The sequence below is a fragment of the Tamandua tetradactyla genome, chromosome 17, assembly GCF_023851605.1.
Source record: "Tamandua tetradactyla isolate mTamTet1 chromosome 17, mTamTet1.pri, whole genome shotgun sequence".
Lineage (NCBI taxonomy): Eukaryota > Metazoa > Chordata > Mammalia > Pilosa > Myrmecophagidae > Tamandua > Tamandua tetradactyla.
Window position 1 is genome coordinate 36,069,340 of NC_135343.1, and position 21,294 is coordinate 36,090,633.

The following is a 21,294-nucleotide window of genomic DNA, read 5'->3' on the forward strand; positions in this document are numbered from 1 at the left end:
GAAATTCGGGGCACCCTGCCCTTCCAGATAAATTTGCTTGTTGTTTTTTCTATTTCTGAAAAATAAGTTGTTGGGATTTTGATTGGTATTACATTGAATCTGTAGATCAATTTAGGTAGCATTGGCATCTTAACTATATTTAGTCTTCCAATCCATGAACACGGTATGCCCTTCCATCTATTTAGGTCTTCTGTGATTTCTTTTAGCAGTTTTTTGTAGTTTTCTTTATATAGGTTTTTTGTCTCTTTAGTTAAATTTATCCCTAGGTATTTTATTCTTTTAGTTGCAATTGTGAATGGGGTTTGAGGAGAGTTGGTACTAATTCTTTCTGGAATGTTTGATAGAATTCACATGTGAAGCCGTCTGGTCCTGGACTTTTCTTTTTAGGAAGCTTTTGAATGACTAATTCAATTTCTTTACTTGTGATTGGTTTGTTGAGGTCATCTATTTCTTCTTGAGTCAAAGCTGGTTGTTCATGTCTTTCCAGGAACCCATCCATTTCATCTAAATTGTTGTATTTATTAGCGTAAAGTTGTTCATAGTATCCTGTTATTACCTCCTTTATTTCTGTGAGGTCAGTAGTTATGTCTCCTCTTCCATTTCTGATCTTATTTATTTGCATCCTCTCTCTTCTTCTTTTTGTCAATCTTGCTAAGGGCCCATCAATCTTATTGATTTTCTCGTAGAACCAACTTCGGGTCTTATTGATTTTCTCTATCCTTTTCATGTTTTCAATTTCATTTATTTCTGCTCTAATCTTTGTTATTTCTTTCCTTTTGCTTGTTTTGGGATTAGTTTGCTGTTCTTTCTCCAGTTCTTCCAAGTGGACAGTTAATTCCTGCATTTTTGCCTTTTCTTCTTTTCTGATATAGGCATTTAGGGCAATAAATTTCCCTCTTAGCACTGCCTTTGCTGCGTCCCATAAGTTTTGATATGTTGTGTTTTCATTTTCATTTGCCTCTAGGTATTTACTAATTTCTCTTGCAATTTCTTCTTTGACCCACTCGTTGTTTAAGAGTGTGTTGTTGAGCCTCCACGTATTTGTGAATTTTCTGCCACTCTGCCTATTATTGATTTCCAACTTCATTCCTTTATGATCCGAGAAAGTGTTGTGTATGATTTCAATCTTTTTAAATTTGTTAAGACTTGCTTTGTGACCCAGCATATGGTCTATCTTTGAGAATGATCCATGAGCACTTGGGAAAAAGGTGTATCCTGCTGTTGTGGGATGTAATGTCCTATAAATGTCTGTTAAGTCTAGCTCATTTATAGTAATGTTCAGATTCTCTATTTCTTTATTGATCCTCTGTCTAGATGTTCTGTCCATTGATGAGAGTGGTGAATTGAAGTCTCCAACTATTATGGTATATGTGTCTATTTCCCTTTTCAGTGTTTGCAGTGTATTCCTCACGTATTTTGGGGCATTCTGGTTCAGTGCATAAATATTTATGATTGTTATGTCTTCTTGTTTTATTGTTCCTTTTATTAGTATATAGTGTCCTTCTTTGTCTCTTTTAACTGTTTTACATTTGAAGTCTAATTTGTTGGATATTAGTATAGCCACTCCTGCTCTTTTCTGGTTGTTATTTGCATGAAATATCTTTTCCCAACCTTTCACTTTCAACCTATGTTTATCTTTGGGTCTAAGATGTGTTTCCTGTAGACAGCATATAGAAGGATCCTGTTTTTTAATCCATTCTGCCAGTCTATGTCTTTTGATTGGGGAATTCAGTCCATTAACATTTAGTGTTATTACTGTTTGGATAATATTTTCCTCTACCATTTTGCCTTTTGTATTATATATATCATATCTGACTTTCCTTCTTTCTACACTCTTCTCCATACCTCTCTCTTCTGTCTTTTCGTATCTGACTCTAGTGCTCCCTTTAATATTTCTTGCAGAGCTGGTCTCTTGGTCACAAATTCTCTCAGTGACTTTTTGTCTGAGAATGTTTTAATTTCTCCCTCATTTTTGAAGGACAATTTTGCTGGATATAGAAGTCTTGGTTGGCAGTTTTTCTCTTTTAGTAATTTAAATATATCATACCACTGTCTTCTAGCTTCCATGGTTTCTGCTGAGAAATCTACACATAGTCTTATTGGGTTTCCCTTGTATGTGATGGATTGTTTTTTTCTTGCTGCTTTCAAGATCCTCACTTTCTCTTTGACCTCTTACATTCTAACTAGTAAGTGTCTTGGAGAACGCCTATTTGGGTCTAATCTCTTTGGGGTGCGCTGCACTTCTTGGATCTGTAATTTTAGGTCTTTCATAAAAGTTGGGAAATTTTCAGTGATAATTTCTTCCATTAGTTTTTCTCCTCCTTTTCCCTTCTCTTCTCCCTCTGGGACACCCACAACACGTATATTTGTGCGGTTCATATTGTCCTTGAGTTCCGTGATACCCTGTTCAAATTTTTCCATTCTTTTCCCGATAATTTATGTTTCTTTTTGGAATTCAGATGTTCCATCCTCCAAATCACTAATTCTATCTTCTGTCTCTTTAAATCTATCATTGTAGGTATCCATTGTTTTTTCCATCTTTTCTACTTTATCCTTCACTTCCATAAGCTCTGTGATTTGTTTTTTCAGTTTTTCTATTTCTTCTTTTTGTTCAGCCCATGTCTTCTTCATGTCCTCCCTCAATTTATCGATTTCGTTTTTGAAGAGGTTTTCCATTTCTGTTCATATATTCAGCATTAGTTGTTTCAGCTCCTGTATCTCATTTGAACTGTTGGTTTGTTCCTTTGACTGGGCCATATTTTCAATCTTCTGAGCGTGATCCATTATCTTATGCTAGTGTCTGGGCATTTAGTCAGATTTCCCTGGGTGTTGGACCCAACAGGTTGAAAGATTTTTCTGTGAAATCTCTGGATTCTGTTTTTCTTATCCTGCCCAGTAGGTGGCGCTCGTGGCACACGTTTGTCTGCGGGTTCCACCAGTAAAAGGTGCTGTGGGTCCTTTAACTTTGGAAAACTCTCGCCGTGGGGGAGGTTCGCCAGCCAAAGCGGCTTGGAAGAGTGCCAGCCGGCCCGGGGGTCCGAACGCGGGGAGGGTCGCCGGCCGCTGCAGCCCGGGAGAGCGCCCGACTGAATTTCCTAGTCGGCCCGGGGCGCCAAGCGTGGCGGGAGGGCGCCAGCCGCCGCAGCCTGGGAGAGTGCACCATTCCCAGCCTGACCGGGGAGTCACGTGTTTGGAAGGGACGCCCCCCAGTCACTGTTTTCCGCGTTCTGGGGATTTCTGACCCAACTCTCTCAGTTGGTCCGGGGTGCCTCGCGTGGTGGGGGTGCCAGCCACCACGGCCCGAGGGGACCGCCTGCCCAATTCTGCCAGCTGGCCTGGGAAGGAGGAAGGGAAGGACTCCGGCCGCTTGCCATCCCGCCCGGGAAAGCCCGCGCCCCTCCGCGATCTCACCAGAGCTGGTTCTCCCAGACAGTCAGCTGTTCCAGGATGGGGTACGCCGTCCCTTTGATCTCCGTCGTGGCTCTGGGAGCTCCTCTGTATCCTCTCCACTCCCCCAGTAACTGTTCTGGAGGAGGAAAGGTGAGGGTGGCAAGGCTGTCGAGGCTGGTGGCGGAGGAGGTGCACGTGGTCCAAGCACTCCACGAGTTATGGGCTATTATACAGTTTTATGTATTTTTTTCTGGTAACCTACATACAACCTAAAATTTCTCATTTTATCCATTTACAAATATATATTTCAGTGGTATTGATTACATATACAAAGTTGAGCCTTCATCATCATCATGCATTGGCAACACTTCCCCATTAACCAAAATAGAAATTCTGTCCCATTTAGGCATAAACTCCCCACTCATCCCCCTGTGCCCAGAAACCTGTATTCTAATTTCTAACATGAATTTGCAAATTCTGTTTATTTCATATAAGTGAGATTATACAATATTTATCATTTGTGTACAGCTTAATTTATCTCAACATGGTTATCTTCAAGGTTCATCAGTGTTGTAGCATGCATCAGAACTTCATTCCTTTTTATGGCAAATGTGCTGGTTTGAAAGGATGTATGTCCCCTAGAAAAGCCATGTTTTAATCCTAATCCCATTTCATAAAGGCAGAATAATCCCTATTCAATACTGTATGTTTGAAACTGTGATCAGATCATCTCCCTGGAGATGTGATTTAGTCAAGAGTGGTTGTTAAACTGGATTAGGTGATGACATGTCTCCACCCATTTGGGTGGGTCTTGATTGGTTTACTGGAGTCCTATAAAAGAGGAAACGTTTTGGAGAATGAGAGATTCAGAGAGAGCAGAGAATGCTATAACACCACGAAACAGAGAGTCCATCAGCCAGTGCTTTGGAGATGAAGAAGGAAAACACCTCCCAGGGAGCTTCATGAAACAGGAAGCCAGGAGAAGAAGCTAGCAGATGATGCTGTGTTCGCCATGTGCCCTTCCAGATGAAAGAGGAACCCTGACCGTGTTCACCATGTGCCTTCTACCTGAGAGAGAAACCCTGAACTTCATTAGCCTTCTTGAACCAAGGTATCTTTCCCTGGATGCCTTTGATTGGACATTTCTATAGAGTTGTTTTAATTGGGACATTTTTTCGGCCTTAGAATTGTGAACTAGCAATTTATTAAATTCACCTTTTTAAAAGCCATTCTGTTTCTGGTATTGCATTCTGGCAGCTAGCAAACTAGAACAGCAAATAATATTCCTTTTTATGTATATTCCACATTTTATTCATCCATTCATTTGTTTATGGACACTTGGACTGCTTCCACCTTTTGACAGCTGTGAATAATGGTACTATGAACACTGGTGTGCAAACTCTGTTTGAGTCCCAGTTTTCAATTCTTTGGGGTATATACCTCAAAGTGGGATTGCCAGGTCATGTGATAATTCTAAACTTTCTTAGGAACAGCCAAACTGGTTTCCACAGTGGCTGCACCATTTTACAGTCCCACCAACAATGGACCAGGGTTCCTTTTCTCCACATCCTCACCAACACTTATTATTTTCCTTTTTTATATAGTAGGCATTCTAGAGGGTATGAAGTGGTATCTCATTGTTCTTTTGATTTGCATTTCCCTGATGGGTAATGACTTAGAGCATCTTTTTATGTGCTTATTGGTCATTTGTATAACTTCTTTGGAGAGCTGTCTATTCAAGTCTTTTTCCTATTTTGAAATTGGGTTGTTTGTTTTTTTCTTGAGTTGTAGGGGTTCCTTATCTATCCTAGATATTAAAACCTTAAATCTCCATTTTGTAGTTGCCTTTTAACTTTCTTGATAAAGTCCTTTGATAAAACAGATATTTTGAATTTTGATAGAGTCCCACTAATCTATATATTTTTCCATTTGTTGTGTGTGCTTTTCATGGAAAGTCTAAGAAATGATTGCCTAACACAGGGTCCTAAGGATGTTTCCCTATATTTTCTTCTAGGAGTTTTTTAGTTTTTATTCTTATATTTAGATCTTTGATTCATTTTAAATTAATCTTTGTATATGGTATGAGGTAGGGATTCATATTCATTCTTTTGCACGTGGCTATCCAGTTCTTTTAGCACTATTTATTGAAGAGAATACTTGTTCCCCACTGAGTAGATGTGGCACCCTTGTCAAAAATTAGTCTATCATAGATGTGAGGGTTTATTTCTGAACTGTCAATTCTATTCCATTGGTTGATATGTCTGTCCTTGTACTAACACAGTTTTGATTACTGTTGCTTTGTAATAAGTTTTCAAATCAGAAGTGTGAGTCCTCTATATTTGTTCTTTTTCAAGATGATTTTGGGTATTGGAGGTCCTGCTCCTTCCATATGAATTTGATGGTCAGTTTCTCCATTTCTATAAAGATGGCTGTAGAAGGTTTTAGAAGATGATCACCAGAGTTTTATTTATGTTAGAAAAATAGGAATCTACATAAAGGTTAATTTATAGGATACTGACACAATGAAATATGTAGCCACTAAAAGCCATATTTCTGAGTAATATTTAATGATACTGGAAAATGTTATGCAGCATTTAGGTATCATTCATTCCATAATGTTAGATTAAAAAGCAATGTGCATGTGGAATATGATTTCTGTTTATGCATCATTTCTACTTAAATTGTAAACTTCTTATTTTGAATACTTTCAAACTGATAGGACAGTTACAAAAATAACAAAAAACTTATATAGAGAACTCCAACATATGCCTATCCCTTCAGATACCCAGACCTACCAATTCTTAACACTTTGTCACATTTGCCTTATCATTTTATCTATCCATCTCTCTATCCATCTGTTTGTCTGTCTATCCATTTTCTGAACACTAGAAGGTAGGAGGATATCTCATACTCCTTGGACACTTAATACTGAAATACATATTTCCTAAGACTAAGGGTATTCACCTATTGTGTTGGTTAGGTTCTTGTGTCAACTTGGCCAGATGATGATGCCCACTGCCTGGTCAAGCAAGCATTGGCCTAACCATTGCTGCAAGGATATTTCATGGCCAGTCAGTAAATTGGAAGGCTGGATGATTAAATCATCAGTCAGCTGATAGCAGCTGTGGATGATTACACCTATCATCAACTAAGGGTGTGTCTCCTGCAAATGAGATAATCTAACCAGGGGATTTGAGCCAAGTGTATGGAGACTTTTAAGGGAGAAGAGAGAATTTTCACTGTTTCTTCAACTAGCGAGCCTCTTTTGTGGAGTTCATCCAGACCCTTTTTTGGTGCTCCCAGCTTCACAGCCTGCCCTATGGATTTTGGACTCTTACATTCCCACAGTTGTGTGAGACATCTTTATAAACCTCATATTTACAGATCTCTCCTGTTGGTTCTGTTTCTCTAGAGAATGCTGACTAATATACCTATGTATCCACCTTAAATGCAGTTACCAAGTTCAAGAAATTCATACTGATCTAAACCTTACAGTCTATATTCCAATTTTTCATATGTCCTAATAATATCCTTTTAATCCTCTTCTCCTTCCTTATTAGATCCAAGATCATGTGTTGCCTTTAGTTGTTACTGGTTCATTAGTTGCTCCTTTTTTTTTTTTTTGTGGGAACACATATACAACATAAACTTTCCCATCTCAACCACTTCCAAGCATACCATTCATTGAGGTTAATCACATGCACAATGTTGCAGTACCCTCACTTCTATCCATTACTACAATCTTCCCTTTAACCACAAACAGAATTCGTATACCCATTTTGCATTAACTTTCCATTTCCCCTGTCCTCTGCTCCTGGCAACCTGTACTCTAATTTTTGTCTCTATTAGATATATTCTAATAGCGTATCTTTGATATTTATGTAATATGAGCTCAAATCACTGATTTACCCCTACACTGTATGCATTTGCCTTTTAGATCCTACAGGAAGTAAACAGTAGAGATCCAAATAAAAAATATAATAGTATTGGCATTTATAATTACCTAAGTTTTTACTCTTACCAGAGATCTTTATTTCTTCATGCAGTTGTTATCTTTTGTCTATTGTCATTTCATTTCATGTGTATGTTCATGTCTTTTGTTACAGTTTGGAAGTTTTCAGCCATTATTTCTTTGAATATTCTCTCTGCTCCTTCTCTCTTTCTTCTTCAGGGACTCCCACATGTGTATATTGGTAAACTTGATAGTATTCCACAGATTCTCAGTCTCTGTTCACTTTTCTTCACTCTTTCCTTTTTCTGTTACTCAGGCTATATGAATTCAATCATCTTATTTTCAAATTCACGGATTCTTTCTTTCTACCAGCTCCAGTCTGCTGTTGAATCCTTCTAGGGAATTTTTAATGTCTGTGGCTGTGATCTTCAGCTGTTTGGTTCCTTTTCAGAATTTTCAGCTCTCTATTGATATTCTTTCTGGGTTTATCTATCATTTCCCTGGTTTCCTTTATTTCATTGTCCATGTTTTCCCTTAGCAATTTGAGCATATTTAGGAACAATTTTTTAAAATCTCTGTCTCATATGTCCTAAGTCTGGTCCTCCTTTTTGAAGGTTTCTAATGCTTTAATTTTCTCCTTTTTCTAGGCCATCACTTCCTATTTCTTACTATGTTTTCTATCTTTTGTTGAAATATGAACATTTTGATATTTTAATTGTTATCATTGGAATTTTAGTCTCTGAGGCTGCTGTTCCTTAAGCTTATATCTAGCTAGTGTTATGACAAAGCTTTCCTTGAATGGCAGGAGCCCAAAGACAAAAAAAAAGAACAATAACAAAAATCACCTTTCACAGTCTTTGCAGATTTACCTGTTTAAGTGCTCTCCTTCAGAGTTTATTCATACAATGAGTTTAGAGAATAGCTCCAGGCCTAAGTATAGGAGCCCACCCGATCCTTTCTGCACATGTATTTTATCTTGGACATGTGCATGTGGCCCTAGGAATTGCCCTGTTTACAGGGATACAAATGTCACCTCTACCCTAGGAAACAGTTTCCTCATGGTCTCAGGTATTAAACTATATATCCTATAGCCAACAATCCCTTACCCCAGCCAGCCACTTGACTATTCTCCCACAGTGTTCTATAGTAGAGCTTGGTGAGCTATCTTTTACATGCAGGGCAAGTTCTGGGACAGTAAGTCCCTCAGGCCACACCAGGCAGACTGGGCCAGACACACACACTCCTGTTGTGTGCATGAGAGTTACTGTGCTTCCTCCAGAACTGAGAATAGGGACCCACACCACAAGATCCTACCACTTTTAAGTGGCCTTTTCCTTTTCTTGATTTGCAGCTTTTTTCTTGATTTGTGACTGTGACTGAAGTCCTTTATCTATTTATTGGTACTTTGGGAAAGATGTTTCTGCCAGTTCTTGCTGGTTGTTCAAAACTTCTGAGGGAGGACAAAGCCCTGAGGCATCTCACTCTATTACCTTGATCAGGCAATATTATTGGAATTTTTATTGGAATTATGTTGAGTGTAAATTGCTTAGGGTAGAATAGACACCAATATTTTATCTTCCAGTCTATGAACACAGAATGTTCTCCCATTTATTTAGGTCTTCTTCAATTTCTTTCAGCAACATTTGTGGTTTTCCATGTATAAGTCTTCTACAGCCTCCATCAGATTTATTCTTAGCTATTTCATTCTTTTAGTTGCTATTGTAAATGTAATTTCATTTGATTTCTTCTTCCAGATTGTTCATTACTAGTATATAGAAACATTAATGATTTTAATGTATAGATCTTTTACCTTGAAACTTTTGTGAATTTATTAGTTGTAGTACATTTCTTGTGGATTTTGCAGGATTTTCTCTATATAGGATCATGCCATCTGCAATTAGGGAAAGTTTTACTTCTTCCTTTCCAATTTGGATACCTTTTATTTCTTTTTCATGCCTAAATGCTCTGGCTAGAGCTTCCAGTGCAATGTTGAATTAACAGTTGTGTCAGTGGACATCCTTGTCTTGTTCCTGATTTAAGAAGAAAAATTTCATTCTTTCCCCTTCAGTAGGATGTTAGTTATGGGTTTTTCATATATATGTTTCATCACGCTGAGAGAGTTCCTTTCTAATCCTAGTTTTCTGAGTGTTTATATCATGAAAGGATGTTGGATTTTGTCAAATGCTGTTTCTGCATCAATTGGGATGATCATGTGTTTTTTTTTTTAACCCTTTGTTCTGCTAATGTGGTATTACATTAATTGCTGTTTTTTTTTTTTTTTATGTTGAACATCTCTTGCACTCCTGGGATAAATATCAATTGGTCATGGTGTATAATTCTTTTCATGTGCTTTTGCATTAAGTTTGCTAGTATTTTGTTGAGGATTTTGGCATCTGTGTTCAGGAGGAATATTGGCCTGTAATTTTCCTTTCTTGGGATAACGTTCTCTGGCTTTGGTATTATGGCGAAGCTGGCCTCACAGATGAGTTGGGAAGTAGTTTCCTCTCTTAAACTTTTTGGAAGAGTTTAAGCAGGATTGGTGTTAAATTTTGGAATGTGTGGTAAAATTCTGTCAGTGAAGCCATCTGGTCTTTTTTTGTTGTTGTTGCAGGGAGGTTTTGATTACTGATCTGATCTCTTTACCAGTTATTGGAGGAAGGATTTCTTAAGACATAAAAAGCATATCATAAAGGAAAAGAGATACATTCTTATCTTTAATGTAGTTGAATTTCTTTTTTCATTCATAAAGATAGGGAAGAGAAAAGGAGCAAACTAAGAGAAGTTATCTGTAACATCAGCAAGGTAATAATATCCAGAATATATAAAGAACTCTTAGTGAGAAAAAACTCCAGTGAGAAAAAAATTAAAGAACTTAATAGGAAAAGAGTAAAAGACAGGAGTAGGAATTTCAAGGAATAAGAAACACAAATGATCAAAAACATTATTGATCAGGCAAATGAAATTAAACCCAAGAGACCATTTCATAACTCCTAGAAATGGCAATAACTTAAAAATCTATCAATAATAAGTATTAGCAAGATTGTCAAGTAGTGGAAACTGATATTTGGCTGGTGAGAATGGAAATTGGTAAAACAGTGTTGGAATAAAATTGGAATTCTTTCTTAAATTTATTTATTTATATAAATATTTATTTATAAACATAGCAACGTACAAACACGAGCATTTTTACAATCTGATCATTCCATCCTTGGTATATAAACAGTAACTCACAATATTATCACATAGTTGTATATTCATCACCATGAGCACCTCTAGGAACATTTGCATCAGTCCAGAAAAAACAAAAAGAAAACAGAAAAAAATTCATATATATCATACCTCGCCCCTCACCAATCATCAGTATTTCAATCTACTAAATTTATTTTAACATTTGTTCCCCCATTACTTATTTATTTTTAATCCATATGTTTTAATCATCCATTGATAAGGTAGATACAAGGAGCATCAGACACAAGGTTTTCACAATCACACAGTCACATTGTGAAAACTATATCGTTATACAATCATCTTCAAGAAACATGGCTACTGGAACACAGCTCTACATTTTCAGGCAGTTCCCTCCAGCATCTCCATTACATCTTGACTAACAAGGTGATATCTATTTAATGCGTAAGAGTAACCTCCAGGATAACCTCTCGATTCTGTTTGGAATATCTCAGCCATTGACATTTTATTTTGTCTCATTTCACTCTTCCCCCTTTTGGTTGAGAAGGTTTTTTCAATCCCTTGATGCAGAGTCCCAGCTCATTCTAGGATTTCTGTCCCAGGTTGCCAGGAAGGTCCACACCCCTGGGAGTCATGTCCCATGTAGAGAGGGGGAGGGCAGTGAGTTTGTTTGTTGTATTGGCTGAGAGAGAGAGGCCACATCTGAGCAACAAAAGAGGTTCTCTGGGGGTGGCTCTTAGGCCTAATTTTAAGTAGGCTTAGCCTATCCTTTGTGGGGTTAAGTTTCATATGAACAAATCCCAAGATTGAGGGCTCAGCCTATTGCTTTGGTTGTCCCCACTGTTTGTGAGAATATCAGGGATTCTCTACATGGGGAACTTGAATTTTCCCCTTTCTCATCATTCCCCCAAGGGGCTTTGCAAATACTTTTTTATTCACTGTTCAAATCACTCTGGGATTTATCAGGGTATCCATCATTCTGGACAAACCTACAAAGTCACATGATGTACTCAAGGTTCCATGTACTATGGTGTTCAATTAAGTTGTCCACATAAGTTATATTAGGAAATGCACTAGTAAAAATATAAATTTTGTACCAAATATACATTTTTTGCTTTGGTCTTACACATATGTTAAAGTTTTAAAATATGAATTACCATCTATTTTCAATACCGTGCAGTACTGACATTCCTTTGTTCTTCCTCATGCAAAAACATTTTTAAATTTGTACATTTAGTCACTATCATTATACACTCTTTGCATTTCTAGATCATACCATCTCAGTCTTTATCATCTATCTTTCCTTCTGATTTCATTTGTGCCCCCAGGCCTCCTCCCTGTATCTCTCTCACATTCAGCTTCATTCAGTGTTCTAACATTATTGTATTGCAGTTATGTAGTATTGTGCTATCCATTTCTGAATTTCTACAATCAGTCCTGTTGCACAGTCTATATCTGTTCAGCTTCAATTACCCAATATCTTACCCTATTTCTATCTCCTGATGGTCTCTGTTACCAATGAAATTCTCCAAGTTCATTCACTAATGTCAATTCATATCAGTGAGACCATACAGTATTTGTCCTTTTGTTTCTGGCTAATCTCATTCAGCATAATGTCCTTGAGGTTCATCCATGTTGTTACATACTTCATAACTTTATTGTCTTACCACTGCATAATATTCCATCATATCTATATACCACAGCTTGTTTAGTCACTCATCTGTTGATGGACATTTGGGCTGTTTCCATCTCTTGGCAATTGTAAATGCTGCTGCTATAAACATTGGTGTGCAAATGTCCGTTTTTGTCCTTGCCCTCATGTCCTTTGAGTAGATACCTAGCAATGGTATTGCCAGATCATATGGCTATTCTATACTTAGCTTCCTGAGGAACTGCCAAACTGCCTTCCACAGTGGTTGTACCATTTGACATTCCCACCAACAGACGATAAGTGTGCCTCTTTTTCCACATCCTCTCTAGCACTTGTTGTTTCTGTTTTATTGGTAATGGCCATTCTGGTGGGTGTGAGATGATATCTCATTGTGGTTTTGATTTGCATTTTCCTAATAGCCAGGGAAGTTGAGCATATTTTCATATGCCTTTTGGCCATTTGTATTTCCTCTTCTGAGAAATGTCTGTTCAAGTCTTTTGCCCGTTTTGTAATTGGGTTGTCTTTCTTTCTGTTGTTGAGTTGAACCATCTCTTTATATATTCTGGTTACTAGAGCTTTATCTGATATATCACTCTTTCTTAAATTTAAAGATGTATATCATCTATAACCAGAATTCTACTCCTAGGTATATATCTTAGGGATATGTAGCCTACCCATCAGTATTGTTGAAACACATGGAAACAACTCAAATATCCATCCCCAGTAGACTAGACAGTATTATGGTATTCGTTCAGTGGACTACTATGCAATATTGAAAATTAACGAACTTATACCTACATACATTAGCACAGATGAATTTCAAAAATGTAATATTGGGTGAAAAAAGCAAATTAAGAATAATACCCTATTTTTCCATTTGTATACGAGAGTTCAAAACATGTAGAATGAAATGTTGTGCTAGTTAGGAGAAAAGCCACATATAGGAAGAAAAGGGCCAGGAGGGAATGATTCATACAAAATTTAGGGCTTTAAGTGCAGATGGAGGAAGAGGAATGCAAATTGGTGCTGGTAATGTTGACGATTATCTCTGGATGGTGGGATTATAGATAGTTTTTTATTTTCTCTTTTTGTGGATTTACAAATTTCTATGTTTTTGAATTTGCAGAGTCAGTGTTGTGTAAGGATTTCTCTAGAGCAGTAGTTTTGAAACTAGGAGTGATTTTGCCTATGGGATATGTGGGAGTGTCTGTTTTACAGATGAAGAAGCTGAGGCTTAGAGAGATAAAACTATTTGTCCAAAGTTATAATGCTAGTAATTGTTGCACTAGCAGTCAAACTCAAGACTCACCTAAATCATTTCATAATTATAATCTGCTGTGAACTGTTATTAAAATTGTGGGGATTTCTCTGACATCATAACTCAAAAAGAACAATGTAATGTTAGGAACAGAATATGGAACAGGGTTCAGGACCACTCTTCATATATGGTATTTTTATATGTATTACTTATAAAAATTGTATTATAAATACAATAAAAATGTTTTGGTTTACATTTCCATTGTTATAAACTTTTATTTTCAAATTTTCTATTTGAGATCATTTTAAACATATACAAAAGCAGAGAGAATGGTATATCTAACCTGCTGTATTATACATCACCCAACTTCATAAATTATCAACTCATGGCTATTCTTTAATCCATTTATACCCCTTCTACATTCTTCCTACAGGATTTTTTCTTACAACCGTTCTCAAATTTATTTATGCGTAAGAGTACTCTTGAGATCTTCACTCCCCCCAGCTCCACTCATCAAATAATCTGATTAAGTCCTTGCAAACTTTAGAGTATGAATTTTACAAACACTCCAGATGATTCTATGCAATTGGTCTGTAGACTACACTGGGAAAATTGCTATGTGGTTAGGAGTATGGGCTTGGGTATGCCAACCTGGGTTTGTATCCTAGCTTCTCTAGTAACTTTGAGTTTATGTTCCACCTCTCTAAACCTCAGTTTGCACATCTAGGAAAAGGATTTATTAAACCACTCCATAAAGTGTTGTGAGTAGCAAGTGTATGAAAACAGCACCATGACTGATGCCTAGTAAGCACTCAATAAATGTTCAAAATTTTTAGGAAGATTAATTGTGGGTGGTGAGTACACTGGTGTTTAATATGTTATTTCTATGGGTTTATCCTATAGGATATTTTGAAGCTAATTCTAGATACCATATCTTTTCATCTGTATATATTTTATTATACATAACTTTGAAATACCGAATAGTTTTCTCAAAAGATGTTCTCAGTTAATGTATACCAATAGGCAGCATTTCCTGACTTCAAACTAATGAATACAATATGCTTTCCTCTTGCAATTTAAATGTCTAATGATTAACAGTAAGAGAAAATGTTACCTGTTCTATGAAATCTTCTTTTAGTTCCCCTTCTAAAAAAAAAATGACAAATATTAGTTATCCTAAAATAGGACCTTAAAAAAATTATTAGCAAAACTTTTGAATTTCTTCATTGAAATGAGAAATACTTAAAACAATCATAACTTAGACATTAAAAATGCTGAAAATTCTAGAGAAAGCAATAACCACATTTCAAAACAGTGTGGAAGTACCAAATATTCTCATCCATTCATGCTGTGCTAATGTCTGCACTGAAACCAAATGATTAGACTATACCTGTATTTTTCCTTCTGTTCCTAAAGTAATAATACCTTAGAACTTGTGCATTAAGTAAGTTTCATCTAAGTGCTAATAGTGGTTCGTTAGCAGTAGATATCTAGGAAACTGTTTTGAGTTTTATGAGTCCTTTTGGCTCAGTAGGAAAGAATGCTGTAATTGATTAATGGATCTCTGCTCTCATAGGAATGATATGCCTGCTGACCATGGCTTAGTACATCAAAGTGATGCTTTTAAAAGAGGCACCATCACTTAAGTTTTTATGATTCTAGACTGAGAGATAAAAATTGTCATCATTGCCACAATTGAACTTCTTGTTGATGGATATTAGGTAGGCATTAATTTATGTATTCTTATCCTTCAAAGAGGTGATTGTGTTTAATTGATGGTATTTGTAAGTCCCAATTATGTTTCTTCTCTTTTATAACACTACATTGTGTGCACCTTTGGCACTAGGCTTATGTTATCTTAGTATTTATTTCCTTTGTTTATTTCACTTATCTTCCCAAGTAGATAAATTCTCTGGACCTTAAGGGCAGCATCTTATTCCTCATTGTCCTAACACCAGGTAACACCAGGTAATTGTCTAGGATGATAACCTGTCTGTAAAGATAAATGTTACTTGTCTATCATGAACTAAATTATTTGCTATTTTGGACATTTTTGTTTGGAATGTTTTGTTGAGCTATGTAGTTCAGAAATGTCATAATATTTCTAAAATGGTGTGAAATCTGGGTTGTGATGTTTTCATAGGACATCTGAAATTTTTAAAAAATTGGATTGGCTCTTACTGTTAAGTAAACATTTAAATCCTAGAGTAAGAAGGTTATTCTCAAAGATCTCCAGGATATGAAATTAACAATTTCTCTTGGAAACTATTTCAATATTTTGTCTCTCCAATGGTCAATAAAGTCTCCTTTATACCACCCTGCTTTAATTTGTGTGCTTTTTACTGGTCTTCCATAGACCATAAAAACACCACAGAATACTTTGTGTAGTTTTTAGATCATATTATTATCCATGTAACTTTGATATTTTTTAGCTAAACAACTTTACTACCTTTGACTTTTTAAAAGACAGTAAGTTTCACCATATCATTCACTGTCGGTTTTACTTGAATCTATACCAATTTTCATATAAAGGAAAATTAATCTCTGTAGCAGAATTGTTAAGACCTATCAGTATAGACACAATACCTTTTTAAAGAGATTGGTATAATGAAGTGAATACTTTGGATTCTGGTACATTGTAGACTTTTAAATATATACTAGGTCTGTTGATTTTTTTTAAAAATAAAAGCCAATATTTCTGCCTTATTCAGTTTCTTTTCAACTATGACAGTCTCTACCCTTTAACTCTGTCTTAGACTAGACCAGGGGTCCATGTTCTAAAAAGGGCCACCTGGTAAATACAGGTTTTGTGGGTCAAGAAGCCAAATTGAAGATGTTATGTAAGTAGTTATATAAAAAAAGACCACAGCTTTCCACAAATTTTTATTGGTGAAATTAAAAATATAATAATTGAATAAAATGTTTGTAATGCATGTCTACTAATAAGAAGAATGCAATTCTTTTATAGGGGGTGTTCTAGTTTGCTAGCTGCGGGAATGCAACACACCAGAGACGGATTGGCTTTTAATAAAAGGGGATTTATTTTGTTGATTCTTCAGAGGAAAGGCAGCTAACTTTCCACTGAGGTTCTTTCTTACGTGGAAGGCACAAGATAGTCTCTGCTGGTCTTCTCTCCAGGTCCCTGGGCTCCAACAACTTTCCCCGGGGTGACTTCTTTCTGCATCTCCAAAGGCCTGGGCTGAGCTGCTAGTGCTGTGATGAGGAATGCTGAGCTGCTTAGGCTGTGCTACATTGCGTTCTCTCATTTAAGCACCAGCCAATTAAGTCAAACGTCACTCATTGCAGCAGACACGCCTCCTAGCTGACTGCAGATGTAATTAGCAACAGATGAGGTTCACGTACCATTGGCTTATGTCCGCAGCAACAAGACTAGGTATGCTCACCTGGCCAAGTTGACAACTGAATCTAACACAGGGGGGTTACCATTTCATGTAATTGGGGTTCAAAGTTAGTGTTCTCATCAATATTGACTGCAAATGTTCATCCATTAATGCTGATCTCTGGAGAGATTTTATGTGTTTCATCTTGAAAATGTCCTTATACACAATAAGTGCTACCAAATACTGATAACAATTTATGACCAGCATATTATTTTATAAGATTTCTTGATATTTGCCTTTTAGTATGTCAGTACTTTGCAGATCAATCACTTCCAATTTAAGATTTGGTGAATGCTCCTCAATTGCACAGTTGAACGGATTTTAAAGTATGGAATTCTCCTTTGCACTTGCATCCAAGTACAAAAACAAACAAACAAAAAATTTTGCTGAAATTGGCAAGATCAATTGTCTCCATTTTCTGGGACCAAGGAGTTTCCCAGCATATGGGACTTCCAGTGCTAAAACTGACAATTGGTTATTATAGCTAAATTCAGAAAACATAATCCACAGCAAATTTGTGTGGTAATGTTATATATAATTATTGTGTTAACCCTTTTGGCATAACCTGACACTGTTTGTTATTTAAACACCATTAATTAACATTGATATAGCCTTACTTCCATATATTTCACTATAAACACTGTTTTGCCTTATAATTTGGGTTGAATTCGTTAAGAAACATTATCCCCTCTGCCCCAAAAACTAATTTCCAGAGCCATTCAGTTTGATAATAGTAGTTGATGGTGGTTTTTATCATTCCAAAAATTTTTTGTCTCAGCTATGAGTTTTAAAAAAATCATAAAAGTTTTTCACTGCTAAGGCATTCAACTTCAGGGTGGTAAATGACAAGTCAGGATATTCAGCTTCTATTTCTGACAAAATTCATGGAACTGATGATGATTAAGTCCATGAGAGCAAATGAAATTCATCATTGACACTAGTGATTCAGTCATGTATGATAGATTTAAATAATTTCTGCCAGGTAACTGCTGATGAATAATAAATACAATGAATAAGTTTTAAAAACCTTACATTTTCACAAGCTTTGTAAATTTGCCCAACTAAGCCATTTTCTCCTCTAAATACATGTTTATCACCATCAGTAATAATACATTTCAACAGATTCCATTGTAGGTCATACTGAATTAGTGTTTTCTTAGTGTCTTTGAAAATATTCTTGCCCTCAGTTTTTCCACATAGACTGCTTAAAGAAGCTAATTCTCAGTCATTTCAAACTCGGCACTGACTCTTCAAGTGAAGGGCAGTATCTGTAACATGCCAACTCATCTAGAGCCAAGGAAAACCTCTCAAAATCATTTGTCTTGTTTTAAAATCAACTATTGATAGATATTGCTTCCAATATTCTTAACTTTTTGAGCAATGATACTTGCTGAACAACCAACAGTCTTAAACAAGTTTATTTTTAGTGGACACATTTCTTCAGCTACTATAGTCAAACATGATTAATTTTTTTTATTTTTATTTTTTATTGATAGATATTATGTAGTCGTATATCATGTAATCATCCAATGTGTACAGTCACTGGTTTACAATATCATCATATAGCTGTGCATTTAAACATGATTCAATTAACTTGCCATCAGTAAATGGATTTCCTTGCTTGGCTAACAAAAACTTACTCTATCCGTAGCCTTACTGTCATTTTTTTATTTGGGGGAAGAAATTTTGCCATGAATAGATATTTGATTTCAAATTTTCTAATTTTTCTCATCATAGCTTGCCCATGAGTTGGGAATACTGTGATGAGTCCTAAATCTGGTAATGTTGATGTACATTGTATTCTTTCTAGTATGGTTAAAGTTTCACTGCATAATAAACACAATGTTTTGCCATTTAACTTCTAACAAAATAATCCACACTCCCTAAGTCTTAAAAGGTTGATATTCAAAGTCTGTATTTCTTTTCTTATTTTGATATAATGAACAGGCACTATTAATTAAAATAAAAATAAAATAAAATGTCATGGTACAACAATATTTGTGGCACTTGAAACATTGTGGATTTATAACTGCCTCAGTGCAGTTTGCAGTGTGCCAAGCACTACTCTATTCTGCCATGGTAAGTCAACCATAAACGATATATAAAAGAATGAGTGTGCCCTAAATAAAACCCAGGGCGTTAAGAGTCTATAAAAAGTTTTATTCATTGTTTATTTTTCAGAAACTTAAAACCTCCAACTTAGAGGTACCAGTCTCTCCCAGAACATCAATCTGTTGCATTCCCCTACGCCGTATTTTTGACACCCCTTTTCAGGAGGTTAGAATGCTCACTGCCCCAATATTCCTGAAGATTAACAGAATGATCAAATGAGAAGGAGGAGTTGTAACAGAGAAGTTAGGATTTAACAAAGGATTATGATTACTGAATCATTATATATAAATTTTGTTTTAGTTCCTAGTGTTTTAAAACAGCCAGAAGGAAATACCTGAAATTGTGGAACTGTAACCCATCTATATTCTGAAATTTTCTCTATAACTACTTTGTTAAACTATACTTTAAAATTTATCACTTTTCTCTCTATATATTTCACAATAAAAAATGTTCAAAGAATTTTATTTATGGACATTGAAACTCAACTCAATTTCATGTGTCACAAATATTGTTCTTTTGGTATTTTTCAACCATTTAAAAATGTAAAAAACATTCTAGCTAATAGGTCCTGCAGAAACAGGTCGCAGCCAGGAGGTGGCCTGGGCTGTACTTTGCTAAACCCTGGCCTAGACAGTCTTTTCTGCAAACTACAATAAAAATACTACTACTTTCTTTCTTTCTTTCTTCTTTTTTGGCAGGGACAGGCTCTGAAATCGAACCCGGGTCTCCGTCATGGAAGGTGAGAATTCTGCCACTGAGCCACCAATTGCACCACCCAATACTTCTATTTTTTTTTTTAACTTTTTTTATTGTATAGTGTAACATATATACACAGCGAATAAACAAAAAAGCAATAGTTTTAAAAGCACTCTTCAGCAAGTGGTTACAGGACAGATCCCAAGTTTATCATGGGCTATGTACGATCCTCTCATATTTTTCCTTCTAGCTGCTCCAGAATATAGGCTAGAGGGCTTAAATACTTTTTTATCAGCACAATCGACTTTTCCCCCCTTCTTTTTAAATGAACAATAACAATAAAAGCTATACATTTAAAGCACAGCATCACAATTACTTGTAGAATATATTTCAGACTTTGATATGGGTTACAATTTCACAATTTTATATTTTTCCTTCTAGCTGCTCTAAAATACTGGAGACTAAAAGAGATATCAATTTAATGATTCAGCATTTATATTCATTTGTTAAGTCCTATCTTCTATGTATAATTCCACAATCACCTTCAATCTTCCCATACCTCTCCTTGGGGTTGTTTGGGCTATGGTAATTCTAAATTTTTTATATTGGAAGGGTCTGTCACTAACATAGGGTAGGGAGATGGAACTATCTGATGTTCTGGAGGGGCTGGGCTAGCTTTCAGGAGTTATCTGGACCAGGGACCCATCTGGAGGTTGTTGGTTTCTGGCAAGTTACTCTATTGTCTGGAGTCCTTGTGGAATCTTATAAATTGCCTTAGGTGTTCTTTAGGATTGGCTGGAATGGTCCTGGTTGGGGGTTGGCAGGTTATGAGAGGTAGCAAGGTCTACCTGAAGCTTGTGTAAGAGCCACCTCCAGAGTAGCCTCTCAACTCTATCTGAATTCTCTCTGCCATTGATACTTCATTAATTATACTTCTTTTCCCCCTTTTGATCAGGATGGAATTGCTGATCCCATGGTGTCAGGTATGGATTCATCCCTGGGAGTCCTCTCCCACATCGCCAGGGAGACTTTCACCCATGGATGTCATGTCCCATGTAGTGGGGAGGGCAATGATTTCACTTGCAGAGTTGGGCTTAGAGAGACTGAGGCCACATCTGAGGAACAACAGAGATCCTCCAAAAGTAACTCTTACACATCCCTATAGGCAGCGTAAGCTTCTATGCTACCTACATAGGCTTCACAAGAGCAAGCCTCATGATTCAGGGCATGGACTATCGATTTGGGTGTCCCTAAAGTTTGACACAGTATTAGGGTATTCTGTGATGATAAGGTTTAATAGTTCCACATTCTTCCTCCCCTCCCTCAAATTGCCAATACTATTTGATTATTGCTTAATATACCCTAGGAATTTTCCAGGCATTACAATAATCTATACAGTATTAAAGGACCTCTTATCCTATGCTTCCTGTGTTTCAATTGTTCAAATGAGCTATACAGATAGGTGAATTAGATTATGCAGTACAAAGAATGTCAGTCCAGATCAAATAAGCCTTTCTTCCATTGGTCTCAAAGAGTATGTGTGGTTCTAAAATATAGACACTGTCTCACTTACCCCTATGTTCTGAATTACTTTAACCCCAACTTGTTTACCTTCATTCTTATCTCGAAATATCAGGTTTTATATATT

The 21,294-nt window shown here is 36.3% G+C and overlaps 1 protein-coding gene across 9 annotated transcripts in view; it reads right to left on the minus strand.

Moving 5' to 3' along the window:
- Positions 1-21,294, minus strand: part of WDPCP (WD repeat containing planar cell polarity effector) — a 486,016-nt gene that overhangs the window by 25,012 nt on the left and 439,710 nt on the right. For 7 of the 9 annotated variants that reach the window (XM_077134366.1, XM_077134365.1, XM_077134367.1 and 4 more), the window contains one exon: positions 14,552-14,583. The exons of the other annotated variants lie outside the window; for them this stretch is intronic. In XM_077134366.1, the coding sequence (XP_076990481.1) occupies positions 14,552-14,583 (32 nt within the window). The remainder of the gene's footprint in view (positions 1-14,551; positions 14,584-21,294) is intronic. 9 annotated transcript variants of the gene reach the window in all.